Source organism: Pararge aegeria, chromosome 13 (assembly GCF_905163445.1).
Source record: "Pararge aegeria chromosome 13, ilParAegt1.1, whole genome shotgun sequence".
In the NCBI taxonomy this organism is placed as follows: Eukaryota; Metazoa; Arthropoda; class Insecta; order Lepidoptera; family Nymphalidae; genus Pararge; species Pararge aegeria.
In genome coordinates this window covers 8,405,311-8,419,336 of record NC_053192.1, presented here as the reverse complement: position 1 = coordinate 8,419,336, position 14,026 = coordinate 8,405,311, and the positions used below count along the sequence as shown (strand labels likewise).

General features: G+C 37.1%; 1 protein-coding gene across 1 annotated transcript in view; it reads right to left on the bottom strand.

Annotated features, from left to right (window-relative positions):
* Positions 1-14,026, bottom strand: part of LOC120629037 (dorsal-ventral patterning protein Sog) — a 154,643-nt gene that overhangs the window by 52,308 nt on the left and 88,309 nt on the right. Inside the window, exons 2-3 of the mRNA XM_039897776.1 lie at positions 5,934-6,037; positions 4,777-4,909 (exon numbers count right to left, since the gene is read on the bottom strand). Of these exons, the coding sequence (XP_039753710.1) occupies positions 4,777-4,909; positions 5,934-6,037 (237 nt within the window). The remainder of the gene's footprint in view (positions 1-4,776; positions 4,910-5,933; positions 6,038-14,026) is intronic.

Sequence of the window (14,026 nt, the reverse complement as noted above, 5' to 3'; positions counted from 1 at the left end):
ATCGCCAGTTCCTGTCACTTCATATGTACGCATGCTTTCTCACATTTGCAATTACCTTTTAAGTCGGGAATTTGCCGATTCAACAAAAACGCGTAATGAAATGATAAACGACGACAATCAATCGGCTAAACGTAACGAGCTGTAAGCTTTTTATGATGGCTAATTAAAAAAGGCATGTTGTCATATACATATATAATTTTAATTTATTCAAATGTGTAGAGTCATAATGTCTATTTTTTATAGATGTTTATAGCATATGGTGACTAAATCTTTTGAGGTATCATATTACAAAAGCGGGGCAGGTCAACCGAAAACGGCATATTAATCGCTATCATCGAAAAAATCCATAAAATTGTATGTCGCTCAGTCAATTTCCACATGTGTGGATAGTTTTCGCGACAGATGGCTCGTGAGTCACCAACCTGTTACCGGCGGTATGAGCGGAACATGACGATGCCTATAAATCATTACCTACTTGACAATATTAATAAGTTTCAAATTAATTTCTGGTTGTTACCTGACCTCATAAGAAGAATGCCATCATATATTATACGTGGCCTCTCAGATCACTCTGACACAAGTATATCGCGCATCTTGCACATGGTATGGATGGAGGAATAATTTAAAGAGATATTCCAATAGAAAAACGATAATAATATTGTCATGGCACAGAGTAATTAATGTTTAGCTACTTTATAGTCGTTTGGAACCTACAAGTGTGAAAAAGGGAGGATGGAAAAAAGGAAGGATCCACAACCTTTGTCTGTAATTCTGTGTATAGTGTCGCATACGAACTAGTGGTTCCGATTTAAATTCGGTATTATAATTCCAAGGAGATTTTATTAGTTTTTTTGATGAAACCTGTTATACGGTAAACCATTTTTTTATTTGATTATTATATTATTATGAAATTTCAATGATACTTTTATCTATTATTACAGTAACCTACGTAACCTAACCATAAACTGATGCTGCAACTAGAAAACTCTCAAAGCTACCCAATTCTTGTACAATTGCCACAGATGTATTGTTACGTGTCACTCATTTTGTTCTGAAGAGATGTTGTCATACAGACATGTTAGAGTTAGGCACTGTAGCAGGAAGGTAGCCCAGAATTGTTGACTCATTTTGAATTGTTTGACGTGACAACGTCTTTTAATTCGATGAAGCCGGCTGCACGCACGAAAAAACATGACGTATGCGGCGTTACCTCGCTCTGAGGCGTTCCATTCAAGGCTTGAAGTGCAAGCAAGAGCGCGGAACGAGCGACAAAGAGGCACAGTCGGCCTCCGCGTTCGACATCTGTCTCTCTCCTGCTCGAGTGAGCGATGCGTCCGCGTGGACAGCTTCTATACAATAATACACTTACATGTTTTCGGCAAGGATGAAGTGCAGTGAAAAGTGAATGTGGTGTCACTTGTTTATAGCAACGATAATATCTATCAAACAAATAAAACTAAAATTTTCTTTGGAAAAATGCAACCATTCCATCAGTATTTTCTTACGACGTTGTCACTTTCAACTATCGTAAGTAAGCCGACTTTACAGACAACCAATTTTTTTTACTTATTTACTGGGAATGGGAATGTTAGTTGAGGTCTTCAACAAGTGTGTTGACAAAACCTTGGTTAACAATAAGGAACATGATACTCGCTGTATAATTAATATGAATTACAAGCCCATCACGGCTTAAAGATCTCTCACGCCCCTTAAGCTCTCTGAAAAAGCGGCGTTCTATGGCATTCTAAGTGGAAGGGCATTGCTAGCTATAGTCTAAGCTTAGAAACTTCGGCTACCACCTGTAAGCAAAGTTGGAACGGCAAGCACCTCAATAAGATGCTACATAAAAGCTAACTCCCCTAATCGGCTTTCAAGGGATTAATAAATTCCCATAAAGAACTTAGACTCAATCAAACGCTTTCTTTAAAAACAAAACTTGCACCAATAAGGAACGCACGAACCCCAAAGCGGAAGTGAAATCTAATGGGGCTTTAGATGCTAGACATAAGTTCCGGATCGAAGAACATTTGAATTAGGAGCGACCCATGTCATGTTGGGTAAAGCATGACATCAGTCAATACTTTAAGGCTTAAAGTAAGAGTGACATCACCAATTTAAGAAATTGAATCGACATCGTGACGGGCATATGATGAACGTAAGGAACAGGCCGTGAGAGCGGCACTTTGAACGCTGAATAAATTCGTCTGCCTTAGTGACTATGGATTTTAATTGTTGTCTAATACGATTGTTATTAAAGTAGTAGGTAGAGAATTTAAATCAAGCGACTTAGTACAAGATTATCTACACAGCGATATATATATATTTGACATTAAACCTAATTTTGTTAGTGAGAATGATACGTGGGGTAAGGATCTTGTATGTTATCTATGCACAGTTGTAAGCATAAACTTGCCATGCTATGTGTTCTTGTAGGTTTGTGATTACAACTTCAAAATAAAATATTTATTATGGCTAGTCACATAGACCCGTGTGGTTACCTAGCATATTTAAGTATGTGTTATATGTATTCCTTCCTCCTTTTTTGAACATTAAAGGAAAAAAATAAAAATAAAAATAAATAATACACACATCGCCATGTAGCCCCAAAGTAAGCGTAGCTTGTGTTATGGGAACTAAGATGACTAATAAATATTTTTATGAATAATATACATAAATACTATATATAATATACAGATAAACACCCAGACACTGGAAAACACTTATGTTCATCACACAAACATTTTCCAGTTGTGGGAATCGAACCCACGGCCTTGGACTCAGAAAGCAGGGTCGCTGCCCACTGCGCAGTCGGCCGTCGGTAAAAATGGAATATTTATCCGTAATATGAAGCAAAGATTGCCTAAAGGCTTCGGCTTTCCTTTCATGTAGACAGTGTAGACAGAGTTCGAGCCCCGGTACGCACCACTGCTTTTGGAGCTATGTGCGTTTTAATTTAAGCAATTTAAATATAACGTATTTTAAATGGCCAAGGAAAACATCTTGAGGAAATCTGCATGCCTGAGAGTCCTCCATAATGTTCTCAAAGGCGTTTGAAGTCTTGGTAGACTGCGGCCAAAACCCTTCTAGACGCTAAATGTTTAAGAGTTATAAAGTCAATGACAGCGACAAAATGATGAAACTCCAGAAACTTTTAGTATAACTTTCTCAATTCATTCAGATATTCTGTTTATTCCATAGATCACAGATTATCTAATTTTAGGCTAGAACATTTTAATTAGTGTCTAAATCAATTTTATTGCACAACAATAATAATAGCAACGATTTTATTCCAACAGATGATAATGTTAAGATCTCCTACACTACTGCACTATTTTCTGATACAAAGTTTATCTAGTTATGTAGCGTAGCTATGGTCGCGTTAAAACCAAAGACGGCTTACGGTTAAGTTCATGTAACGAATAAGGAACACTGTTACCCAAAGCAGAAGTGAAATCTAACGGCTAACGGGGCCCAAGAAGTCAGGCTAAAGTTCCACTTTATACTGAATTAATCAAGTGAATAACATGAAGTTGAGTGACATCATAGAAGGACATTAGTGCCAATTCGTTTTTATTTTTAAGTGCAACACTTCGAAAGTCATGTAAGGAACTCGTCCTAAAAGTGCCACCCGGTGTCCATCCTATGGCGTAGGAGGCTTCATTTGCCTGGAATAATTGAACCCGCAATTACACGCTTCAGATCGAAAACCAGCAGTGCTGCTTAGCGGCAAAAAAAACATGGCAGAGGAACTTCCCCGGACGACCTGTCACAAAAAGCTCTACAAGTCCTAAACAAAGTAGTGCTATCCGTTCCAAAAATATTGGAAAAATACGACACTACTTTTAGATCAGTCCGTTTAGTTTAAAGATTTATATACAATAGAAATGGCAATGTTATGTTGATAAAATCCCTGTATTGTTTTGTTATGATGATAAAAAAATTGAGATCATAAACAGAGCAGCAAAAATAAAAGTAGTTAGTATGTAGTGTCGATAAAAAACTTAGCGGGAATAGAATTTAGTGACAAGGATTTCATTCAACCGAGCAATTGTTTTTAAGGAGATTGCATTTCTTAAGTTACTTAAGTAAATGCCGAAGAAATTTAGGCCCTTGTTTGTGAAAGGAGCAGATTACCGCACAGCTACGCCTGAGAGATCATTAAAATGATCATTTATAATTATGTAAGTCACCGCATACACTGGCAATCGCATAGCGCTATCAAGATGCTCTTTAGCTATTGTCAGATAAATAGCTACACATGCGTTGTCATCCTCGTAAATGTATCATTTTAATGTACCGATAGTTAAATAAATAAATAAATATACTACAACAATACACACATAGCCATCTAGCCACAAAGTAAGCATAGCTTGTGTTATGGGTACTAAGATGACTGATGAATATTTTTATGAATAATAGATAAATAAATACTTGTAATTTATACAGATATACATCCAGACACTGAAAAATATTCATATTCATAATACCAACATTTTCCAGTTGTGGGAATCGAACCCACGGCTTTTGACTCAGAAAGCAGGGCTGCTGGCCTGGCAGTCGGCCGTCATTATGTTATGCCGTTATTAGTAGGCCGTCAGTACGTCAGTTAATGACCACATTTTCTATAGTTTTCGGGCAATTATCGATCTCGTCCAATATCAATTTGTAAACTATATAGCTGAATTATTCGTACCTTATAAAGGCTACAACAAATTCCATTAGAAAAGTGAAATGATTATAGTTTTTAGTGAAGGTCAAATATTAAAATACACTTACAATCTAAATCGCCTGGGCAAGTCTTGCAACATCTTCCGGGTAGCAACGTAGGTGTATCGCACGAGGGTTCCGGGCATTCATTCTTTATATTGCGGCAGTGCACCTTGGCAACTACCCGACGCTTCTTTTGTACCTGAAACAATTTTCTTTGTAACTATGTATAAAGAAGTAAAAATCACTTGTCACTTATACTCTATACTATTATCGTTAAATCGATATATAAAATATCGTTATTTCGCTCGAATTATAAAATATCGTTATTTTAATTTTTATTTATATATTTTTCTTAATAGTACAGCCTATAATAATAACAATAGATAACAATTTCGTAACAAATAATTATGGACACCCTAAAAAAGCTATCAGCTGTTATCCTGTGGTCAATGCTCTCGCAGCGATGCGGTTACTAAGCCCTAATTTCATAAAATAAAGTATTGAATAAAAATAATAATATTTTGGAATGTGGTTTAAAATATTTATTGCATATAAAGTTGTAAAAAATCCTTTTTGTATATGTGATATATAGGAAAAGGTAAAACAGAGTGATAAAATGTTTGTATGCCTAACAGATTACGTCAGAGTTTTCCTATGACAATAAGTGCTATTATTGTCTTAGGAAATGGATTTTCTAGGATGTCTAGGTATACTAGGATGTCTAGTATACCTAGACATCCTAGAAAATAATTTAAAAATCGTTTAAAAGCTTTGGAAGCTATCTAACTTACCTTCTTTATGGATTTGTCGTCTCGTCTTTATTTTGGCATCATCTGCCTGGTCATTGAAACTCTAAGCACAATGCCTCATTGTTGAATGCATCCATTGAATATTTAATTAAATAATGTTACTTAAGGTTTTTAGCCCCCGAAGAAAAAATGACGGAGCTTTATACGAATAAAGCGATTTTGTTTTTTTTGTTTGAAAGGTGAATTATTCGGGAGTGTTTTTAGCTATGTTTGATGAAAATCCGTCCAAGATGGCGGCCGCTACGAAACGTCAGTTTACATATTTCTTCACAACTCACTCAATATGGGCATCAAATGAAAGAGCTTGACTAGTAGAATAATGTACACCATATTGAAAGTCGGGGAAATTTACATAATATATTACAATACAATTAATGTAATTTACGATCAAAACAAATCTACGTTTCCACTTACCGATATACACTCACATTTGATGCAGTACATCACACCGAATGGCGGGCCGAGGTCTGCGTACCATGTCGAGCCGAGCTCTTTCGCCTGCTTCCCGAACTGACATTCTGCAACAACAAAAAATAACATTAACAAGTTACTGTTGACACAAGTTATACTGCCATCCCACGTATGTAGAAATGATGCAGTCTAAAATGGTAGTTAAATTAAACATATATCCCTAATCGGTTTGTACGCAGCGTATCGTTCAAGTCTCTTTTCAGAGTAAGAAGGTTTAAGGCTTTTGCCCACTACTCTAGCTAAGTGTGGATAGGTGGAATGAACATGCCTTTAAGAGTGTTATAAAGAACATTCAAGGATGTAGATTTAACTGTTTAAAACACATAACTTCAAAAGGTTAGTTATGTTTGCCTGCGATCGAATGCCTCCCAAGAATGAGAAGTTCTAGCCACTAGACTACCATTAGACCGTTTATTTACAAAATCAGTTAGTTGCATTATCTAAATTCCGATAAGTTCGAAGATTATCAAAAAGTAAATTGTGTGGAGTATAAGGATTAAAGAAATTATAAATACACCACACAGATTCTCCTGCTTTTCGCGGAGGATAGCAAATTAAGCTTAATTTTGATAATATATCAAGATTTTAATTATTTGATCACTGCGCGAGCCTTAAAAGTCCAAGCTATACGTAGTTAGCTCGATAATGCAAAACAAGCAGCAAGGAAAATTTAATCAATTAATTAAAAAAGCACATTACTTCGAATCTAAATAGAAATGCAAAAACGGTGGGCATCGAACTCAGTCTCCCCGAAAGGAAGGCCTGTACACCACTAGGCTATCAAGGCTATCACCGCGTGTCTATCACGTTTTGTCTGGTAGGAGGCTAAAGCCGTGGCTATTTAGGCACCCTACGGACAAAGGCTTGCTAAGCGATGTAGTGTTCCTGTACGATGTCGCATAGAAGCCGTTCAGGCTTTAATATAACTCCTAACTTTTTTGACGAACTCCCTGGCGCAACGGTGAGCGCTGTGAATTCAATTGCGGATTCGATTTCGATAGAAGAAGTAACTCAGAAGTTTGTAATTTCTGAATTTTCTCTGGTCTGGTCTGCTTTCTTCTTCTCCTTCTTAAAGTGCCGTCTCCTTACGAAGGTTGGCAATCATAAGGGCTATCTTTACTTTGGACACCGCTGCTCTAAATAATGATTTGGTGGTTTTTCCAAACCATTGTAGGTTTTTAAGCCATGAAATTCTTCTACGGCCAGGCTTTCTTCTGCCTGCCACTTTACCTTGTATGATAAGTTGAAGAAGTTAATACTTTTTAGTATTCCGCATAACATGACCAAAATATTCTAATTTTCATTTTGGGAGTCTTTGGCCGTGGCTAGTTACCACCCACCCCACCGACCAAGACGCTTAGCGATTTAGTGTTTCGGTGCAATGTCGCGTAGATAACGATTAGGGGTATGACTACCTTACTCGCTAACCGGTTAGTCCTAGGGAACTAAGTAATGATGCAGTCTAAGATGGTAGGCATCTTAGACTGCATCATCACTTACCACCAGGTGAGTTTGCAGTCTACGGCTAACTTGTAGTGGAATTTTAAGAAACCGCTCTTTTGCACTATAGGGTAAGATTAAACACCGATAAATTGCAACGTCTACCAGCCAACGTTCGACTAAAGTCGTGGTATTTTGCTAGTTCAGCGGACGCCTTTAACCGACGGATTTATATCAGCAAACCGCTGGAAAGTGAGACCTTTCCAATGCCCAATGATAAATGTATCACGATCGTGTACAATTGTTTTAACATTTTGTAATTTTATTAATTAATTTAAAGGTGCGGTCACGAATTCAAATGGCACTTGAATTTAATTACACAGTAATACGATTTATTGCATTATTACTATTATGCTACACTTCTCTTTAAGCTACGACTCACAAATTACGTGTTAGAGAATAGGTATCTAAAGCCAAACTTATATATATATACTATCACGCTAATCCATACTAATATTATAATTTATAAACGCGTGAAAAGTGCGTCTGTATTTTCATTTTTCGGCTTAATGGCATGACCGAACTTGATGAAATTTGAGATCTGTGGCATCCTAGTTTTCGCGGGACAGAATAAAAAACTTTGTTTACTATTACTCTGTACCATATAAAACACGCACTTTGAAGACAAAGATTTTAAGACACTTTTTAGCCGGGGAAAATAGACTGTTTCAATTGGATTTCTTTAAACGGAAATTAATAAACACTGCTCAACTATTCCGATTTTATGTACCTTTACTAATAAAATTCTTATGGTTTAGGCACCGTATAAAGAAGAGATGTAGTAATTTCGAATCCTTTGATCTAGTGATAAATGCCGTCAGTTACTAAACAGCATCGTGGCTTTGTGAAAAGAACCCTTCCTGACGCCCGTAGTATGGGTCCTATCCCCAACACCCTGCACTCTGATTGTACGGTCTAGATTGTTTTGTCAAACCTATGTTTGCCTTCTTCTTATTCTTGTGCCATCTCCTATTAGAGGTTGCCAACAATTAGGGTTAACTGAACTATGTTACTTCATGTTAAACTAATGCCGTAGATTTTTCAGCCTGCAATTTCACCTTCGACCATGCCCTGTATATGTCTGTCATTACCCTATGATATAGGGTTTAGGGTCTTCCCAAGCAGCGCCGCTAACGTAGGCAGGACACAAATATTTTAAATTCCGATTATATCCACAGACAAGGGCCAGAACTTGTCCAACTGTCAAAGCACGGCATCAGGGCAAAGAATAAGTTTAATATTATTTATATTATATTTCCGCCGGAGTGCCCATACTCGGAGAGTGGATAAAATAAACTCTGTAATGCAAAACTATACAAAAATAATTGGAAAGTGACAACCTTTTACACTGCATAATGTTAAAATATACATAACGATCGTGATCTGTTTTAACATTTTAAAACGGTATTAATTAATTTATAGGCGCGGTCACGACATTAAATGGCACTTGATTTTAATTACGCGGCGTATTGATAAAATCTTATCATTCGTTTTAAAATCTAAAGTAAATTTGAGTAGCAAATCAACGATGCAGGGTGTTCTCGCTTAATCAATCAATTTAAATGATTAGATTAGGTACTAAAATAGGTAAATAGGACTTATCCTTCTCTCAAGTTAGAGATACTTTTATTTTTGTGTTTCATAGCTGGTAACAACTGAAGTCGTAGTCGTGTCGTTGATTAAATTTTAACAACCATCCATATTTCCATACTTATACGATACATACATGTGTGAGTGCTTTTATTTGTCCGTGACCTATGCTTAGGTCAACCACTGCACCGATCTTTACGAAATTTGGTGCAGCAAAGCTTGCATATTTCGTTACATCGCATAGCTTCTCCGGACGGCTCGAGGGCCGGTACAACAAACATAAACCACTACTAATATTATATGCAATCTTTCCTAACTCCTCAACCAATCAACTTGATTTTTGGCATAGAATTAGTTGAAAGGACGGAGAGTAATATAGGATTCCTTTTTATCCTAGAAAAATCATAAAAAAACGTAAGAAACGCGGACGGATACGGGCAACGGCTAGTAACAAAGAAAAAAGAGGTACTCGTACTTCCACATTTATGATATATAATTAGGTATGATCTTAGTGGAGCGGTGATGGTCTAGTGGTTAGGACGTCGGCTTCACTTTCGGGGCCAGAGTTCTTATCCTTCGCGCACTTCTAACTTTCCTAAGTTACGCGCATTTTAAGTAATAAAAATATTACTTGCTTAACAGTGAAGGAAAATTTCGTGAGGCAACCTGCATGCCTGAGAGTTCTACACAATATTCTCAAAGGCGTGTGAAGTCCACGAATCCGCACCGGGACTGCGTGGTGGACGACGGCCTAAACTCTTCTCATTGCAGGACAAAACTCGTGCCTTCTAGTGGGTCGCTATTGGGTTGATAGAATGATGATGACGGCGTTTTTTGCAAAAATTCGATTTGTTACTCTAAGCGATGTTATTGATTTACAAAACATCGCGAAACCCTAAGCAAATGAATGAGCGCTTCCCATCAAATAGTCTATCGGTACAAGTCTGCTGTGAACTGGCATAAAAACATTTTTTTTGCATAAGAAGATATAACTACTTAAATACGCAATAGTTTTTTTTTTCTAATCTTACAAGTGCAAAAATGCTTATAATTAAGGTCGCGGCACAAATTTTTGTTTAATAGCCCCTAGATTTTATCAACACACACGTGTATGATGATACGTTGTTCAAAACATAAAACCACCCGAAACTATATACTATGCTGAAAGTTTATTTGCACAGTCTGCAGATCAAGTATTAAACAAAGTTGCTTCCCGCTGTCTGTCTGTCCCTATATATACTTAGATCTTTAAAACTACACAACGGACTTTGATGCCGTTTTTTAAATAAATAGAGCGTTTTTTAATAAATAGAGCTGCTTAAACGCAGAGTTGTATGCTGGGATTCGAACTCGGCCCCCCCAAAAGAAACGTTACGTTTGGACCCTTATTCAACGTAGGTTATAAAACAGCTAGTTCAATAGGTACCTACATTCTAACTAAGTTTCAGCTAATTCAATAAATACTCATGGAATGTACTAATCATTTCTATACATTTTTGTACGCCAGAAATGGTTGGATGCATGTCTAATATAAATATTATAATCTACAAATAAGTACCATTATTTTTGACGATCAAGAAGTTCATCTGGGATGGTAGGAGGTATAGAGCGGCAGGTGTCCTGCATTTATTCTGCAGGACTCAAATCCTGCAGGATTCCAACGTATTTTTGATAGTCTACAATTTTTTTGTTAATTTTCATTAGCTGATTTCTTAGACAAACTTATTTTCATATTATTCATTTTCCTGCGTCGTTTTGCGTCGCCTTCAATTAACTGTTTTCTTAATAATATTATTTAATGCGTCTCGAAACTGATGAGGGTAACGTGTCTTGTCTACGCTTTGATAAAAACAAAATAACGAGAAAAATTGTATTCGCAGACATACCGCGTCAAATATAATCATAAGGACTCGTTCACAGAAACGTTTTGCGATGCGCATCGCGTTAAACGTCGCGTCGTAAAGTGAAATCAAATATAAATTATGACTTCGTGTCGAGAACATTTATACGCGTTTCGCCGCGGGGGTCATTGCAGCTCAGATAGCAGCTACGCAGAAACGTCTTATGCGGTGGGTCAAACTGGCTGAAGGTGTAGCGAACAGGGTGACGGCGGGCGTAAATTCGAGCTTCCCTTACCTAAGTTTGATTTTTTTTTACATGAGTAATATTTTTTTGGTTACACAATTTTATTACTATGCCATATTTATTTCGTAAATTAAACCATTATACATGTGCGTGAATACTGTTAATTTTATCAATTACAAAATATGAATCTTTATACCAATGGCAACAGGCGTTGTATTCTAGGGCTCGAAGAATACGAGGAAAACGATTACCTTTTCATTTTGAAGCTAGGATAGGTCTTCAACTGGCGATGTTTAGAATATTCGCATAGCCAGACGACAGTGATGTTGATGTAGATGTGAATGACTAGATTCCAAAAACGGACGAAATCGCAGACCTCGTTAGTTTAAATAGATTATAGGTTGTAGGTCATTGAATTGGTACATGCGATGTGTAATAAAGACGACGAAAGCTTAATCTTAAGGATGCTCTGGGCAACGACATTTTGAGACTTCGTAAACAGCGACACGCGTTTGACGCTGCGGATCTTATCATTATGAACGAGCCCTAACCTATTTTTTCTTATAACACAAGTGACCATGCAATGAGACGCGACACCAAGGTCTTAGAATTTCTCTTTGAAAATATTGCGTCTCGAGAATTTAGTTTGACAAGACTGTTTTAATGATTCCACTCTGTATAAGGCCCAAAATAGATTACGGTACATAGTCATGGTAAAAATGTACAGGCAGATTTTTGAGATGGACATCGTGTAGCAGCTACCGGAAAAGCGAGATTTTTTCTTACAAATCCACTTAGACTTCACCGTCCGTCCGTCTTTCACACTTCTCATTTTCTTGTCCACTTCTCCCGTTACGAGGGGTCGGCACAACATGATTTTTTCAAACTTGAACACAGTACTTTGCTAAAAAGGTTAAAAGGATAAAATTTTTGAAAAGAACACCAGAGAGTTTGATACCTTGTTTAGGCTGGCAAAGTCCGAATTGGTAAACTTCAAACGCCGCGTATCTTCAAGATGTTTTCCTTCACCTTTAAAGCAAGTAATTTTTAATTGCTTTAATTAAAAACGCCCATTACCCTGTAAAGTTAGATTCTCATGGCGGATATCGAACTCAGTCCCCTCGAGAAGAAGGCCGAACTCCTAACCACTATAACTATCCACCTGCTATCACCAGTTATTATAATTTTTACTACAGTTGACTTTTTGTTTAGAATTCAATGACATATAGGTACATGAATAACTTTATGACAATACCTACTGCGTTAAGAATTGTTAAACCAGCTGAGGTTTGACATCTCTTAAAGTGTAATTATTGTCAAAATGCAATTAATGACCAACATTCAATGGTTTTACTGAATAAGCGAATTATTAATAATCTTATAATTTTACACATGTATCTAGGTATAATAATTTTATTAATAGTCAGTTTAATATAGGAGCAAACCGGTGCGATCCTAGTTTTAGCAAATAAGATCCCCAGATATTCTAAACATCGCGGATTGTTCTTTTTAATCTTCAAATTAATTTGTGATCTGCCGCTATTTATTAATCTACCTCATTTTTGAATTTTGAATATGAATTTTGAATCTTGAATTTTGAATATGAATTTGAATTTGGAATTTCATTAAAGGCGACGTTTAATCATTCTTTCTTAATCTTTTCTTAATTACGAAAAATTCCTAATACAAAAGACTAGGTAGAAAATAGCGATGTCCAGCAGTTGTCCATAGCTTAAGACGACGTCAAATGTTTGTTGTGTGTGCTAGTTGTGTCCAGACCCACCGCGTCGCGTCAGCTACCTGTTGTTCAAGTTCTAATGGCCGAAGCCTGATATCAACTAGTTTAAATTTTTTACAAGAACTGAGCTATCAAATGCGCAAAACATTGCTCTTTTTCGACTGGAAGTTCCAACGATAAGTGAGTTGCAACGAACAAAAAAGCTAACTTGTAGAGCTGAAAGGTTTGTATTTTTTACTTATACTTATTAAAAAAAATTATAACATAGGTTAGGTTAGCATAGGGTGACCTCTGCAAGGGCGGACGCGAATGTGTGCGAAAGCGTTCCCTTGGCCCAGCCACCAGGCGACTGGTTGGAACAAGGGGGTTTAGTCGGTACAAGTCCATCCGTGCCTCCCCATTGCGCGTGGGATCCATGAGGATTTCCCCACGAGAGAAAAAAAAAGGTTAGGGTGGCCTAATTTAAAGAGGATGAAGTTTATATCAAACCCAATTTATTGTTGTTACAAGCATTTCTGCTCGTACTAATCACTCTACCATCACGAAAAGCAGATTCTACCGAGCCTTCTATATGTCTATTAATGTCCTTTAAAGTGGAATGTAGACTTGGTTACGCTATTGACAAGGTACATTAACATACCGTACTCAGAGGACATCTAAAAATAAAAGTGCAGGTTGTAGCGTTGAAAGGTAAAAAAACAACCGGGTACCTTGAGGACTTTACGAGTATCTAAAGATCGCGGCACTGTGTGACTATACGATGGCACTGATGACATCTGCACGCTCATCAAGTGTTGTAAATATTGATAGCTACTTGTCAAACTAACAAAGTCGTGCTTAATTGTTTAGGGTCCGTTATAGCGAATTTCTGCTTGAGCTACAATTCAACCTTCGGGATGGATTCATCATCCTTAGCTTCTTAATATCCCACAGCTGGGCACAAACCTTTTCTCGAGAAAGTGGGCTTACCATGCACCAATAAATACTTAAATGAATAACTGCCTGGTTGGTCTTGTAGTGCATGTTCGACTACGGATCACGTCCTGGTTTTGATTTTCGGGTCGGACCCAAATATTGTTGGATAGTGATTTCCTGATAGGGGATTGTCTGTAGGTTGGCATTG